A 3253-nucleotide genomic window follows, 5' to 3' on the forward strand; every position below is an offset into this window, starting at 1 on the left:
AAGGAAGGAAGGAAGGAAGGAAGGAAGGAAGGAAGGAAGGAAGGAAGAAAAAATAGTTGGGGTTGAATAAGGCTTTTCCAGACCAAGGAGATCTGGGTGATGCCAGCACAAAGCTATTTTAAATCACATTTATTATGTTTAATTTCTGATATCCATGTCGCCTTTGTCTCCTGGGCACAGTCTGTGAAGACATCACCATGCCTTCAGATACAGAAAAATCTGTCATATCTCAAAGATCCCATACTGAGCAGTCACTGATTTTATTTTTTCTGGTGTAATACATACTAAGCATTTTCTAGAAGCTCATGTATATGAAATTATATGGCATTCTTTTCTGCCTAGCTTTTTCTTCCTACTGTAATGATTTGGGATTTTGTTATCACTATGTAAAAGATACTGAAATAAAAAAAAAAAAGAAAAAAGATACTGAAATCCTCTTTCAGTGACTCACAAACCCAATACAGTATTTCAGTCTCAGGTTTCCACTCTAAGGTCACAGTGCTACCTGGTTCATTCTTGGCATGGAGCACTTACTTTCATAAAGGAAGTGGGAGCTTAGTTTACTATGACAGAGCACTGTACACACGTGGCCTAAACCATGCCAAATTACTTTATTACAGTAGTAGTAGTATGGCCTTTTCTCTGAGCCTGAGAAAGAACTAGGTCTCAATTTGAGCTTCTGGTGGTTTGTGGCAATCTTTGTCATTTTAAATCTGCATGTGTCCAAATCTCCCCTCTTGTCTGATTGCCTTGGGGTCAACCACAGTGATTTGGCTTAATTTGAGGACTTCTATGAACAGCCTGTCTCCAAAGAAGGACACATTGTCAGTTACTGGGGGTTAGATCACACCAGAACTTTTAGGGGACATAATTCAGACAGAATGGAGTAAAGGAACGAAATGATCCAATTACAGAAACAATGCTGATCAGTAAAGGTAGTGTGAGAAGGATGCCAGAGGTCCTTCCATGTCTCCCTCAGTTTAGTTGCAAAGACAGTTGCTTAGGCTGCCCATAGCAGTAGCAGGCTGCTTTTGCAGTCTTGCTGATTAAGTCAATAAAAACTTCAGGCCAGCAAATAAAGCAAGGAACCAAGGCAAAGATGGTGTATTTGGCAGTGTTCTGTTGCTGTACCAAAATGTCTGAGATAACTGATAAAAAGCTTACTTAGTGCTTGGTGTGGCAGAGCTGTAATTCCAGTGTTGTGGTATATTAAATATTTACTATTAATATATCTTTTATTTAAGCAGCGGTTATTCCTAAATAGCTGTATAACCAAATCACCACACAGAGACTAGGATTTAATTAATTAACCTAGAGCACAATGCTGGGCAATAGTTACTGCATTCTAAATCTCCAAGCCCACATAGTTTCCTACCATTCAGATTTCACCCATTATACTTGCTTTTAGTCATATCTTAGGTCCCATTCATTTCTCCACGTTCCAAGACCTCTCCTCCCAATTCTCTTTCTCTCCTCTCCTGCTTCCTTCTTTCTCTCCTGCTTCTTTCCTCTTCCCCCTACTCCGGACCAGGATGTCCTACCCTATCCTCTCTCAGCATTGGGACTGGTTGTTTAATTGACAATATAGAGAACAAATGGTGGCATGTTTACACACTTGAGACAGGTAAAGCTTAAAATAAGCATCACAATGCAATGTCCTGATTGAAGCCAGGAAGTGGGGGAGAAAAATCAGCATTTGAATGAACAAGGGTAAATTGTATACATTCCAAAAGAACATTATACCAACACTCTAGCCTGAGAACTTACTCTGGCTCAGGGTTGATTTGGAGGTTTTGTTTGTGTTCTCTTGAAAGGCAGCAGATTATGCTGGGAAGTGCCTACTGAACAGCACTGCCAGGGGTTAAAAAGGAGCTTGGGTTCCAAGTCCCTTTAAATGCATTTCCCCAGTGATAGAAGGTCTCACACGGGGTTCACTTCTCTAAGCCCTTAAATGTTTTACCACCTCCTATTATTGCCACCCTGGGACCAAACTTTGACAGATGAGCCCGCAGGGGATACCCAATATCTAGCTAGCAAACAAGATATACAACTTTAAGAGAAAGTTCTCAGGCAGCCCTGTGACTCCAGCCCAGAACCTGGGATATGATCTTTCTTCTTCTTTCAGGTGTGAGCATTTTCGTTCTTCATTAGAAGACAGTGAAGATGATATTGTAGAAATGAGTGAATTTTCATATCCTGTGTTCCGAGCTTTCCTGGAATACCTATACACAGATAACATCAATCTATCTCCTGAGGAGGCAGTAGGTAATTGCCATAGACTTTACTAAGAAATTGGCAAAATGTCGAGTAATTGGGAAGGAGGCTTCTTTCCAGCCCATAAGAAAGATACTATGACCACTTGCAGGAGCTCTTCGATTGACGTTGAACCCAAGCTTTTCTCTTTTTGGTGCTCAGATGGAACATTTGGCTTTCCTCATACTCTACCACTGAGCCACACCCTCAGGCCCTGAACCCAAACTTCCCTTGTTGCTATTGCACATGAAGGTTGAGTGAGTAGATCATTGGGAGGTCAATAGAATATCAGCCACCACTGGAACATCACAGGCAAGCATGGAGGAAGGGGCAGATGGCAAATCCTGTCTGTAAAGGCAGAACCCTAGATGGTCTCTTCATCATTGCACCAGGGTAGGTAGATCAAGGCCGTGTCTGCTACACATTGGTTGTGAAAGTCGGCATTTCTAGCTGGCTCAGTTACACATCCCATGGTCTGGGTAGAAAGGCAGAATGGACGTGTGTGTTTGTATGTGTTTGCATGTGAGTGGGCACACATGTTGAGGACTCAGTATGATTTAGCCCAGCCATATGGATCCTCAGGGAAACTCATTTCTCACTGCTAGTCTGATATTTATCCTAATTAATAAGCCCTCTAATGAAGATTCACTACTATCCAATAAAAAGTTTTATTACTTTAAAGAAAAGGAAAAAAAACAATGACCATTTTTATTATATAGTAGTTGCCCATATAACAAATCCTTACAGGCATATCAATTAACAGACATGACAAAGCCCCTCGGAGAAAGCTATTTATTTTTAAAATGTTAAAAAGTGTAAAGGGATCAGTATCCCAGCAGGTAAAGATGACTGCCACCAGGTCTGACAAACAAAATTGAACTGATTACCACAGGTTGTCCTCTGACCTCCACATATGCACCATGGCACACCCTCCAAGTAAATAAGTTTAAAAAGTGTGTGTGTGTGTGTGTGTGTGTGTGTGTGTGTGTGTGTGTGTGTG

General features: G+C 41.2%; 1 protein-coding gene across 7 annotated transcripts in view; it reads left to right on the forward strand.

The window, feature by feature from the left end:
* Window positions 1-3253, forward strand: part of Rcbtb2 (RCC1 and BTB domain containing protein 2) — a 36221-nt gene that overhangs the window by 25705 nt on the left and 7263 nt on the right. For all 7 annotated transcript variants that reach the window (XM_055609692.1, XM_055609688.1, XM_055609691.1 and 4 more), the window contains one exon: window positions 2126-2265. In XM_055609692.1, coding sequence (XP_055465667.1) covers window positions 2126-2265 — 140 coding nt within the window. The remainder of the gene's footprint in view (window positions 1-2125; window positions 2266-3253) is intronic.

The sequence above is a fragment of the Psammomys obesus genome, unplaced genomic scaffold (genome assembly GCF_907164565.1).
Source record: "Psammomys obesus unplaced genomic scaffold, mPsaObe1.curated_primary_1811, whole genome shotgun sequence".
NCBI lineage: Eukaryota > Metazoa > Chordata > Mammalia > Rodentia > Muridae > Psammomys > Psammomys obesus.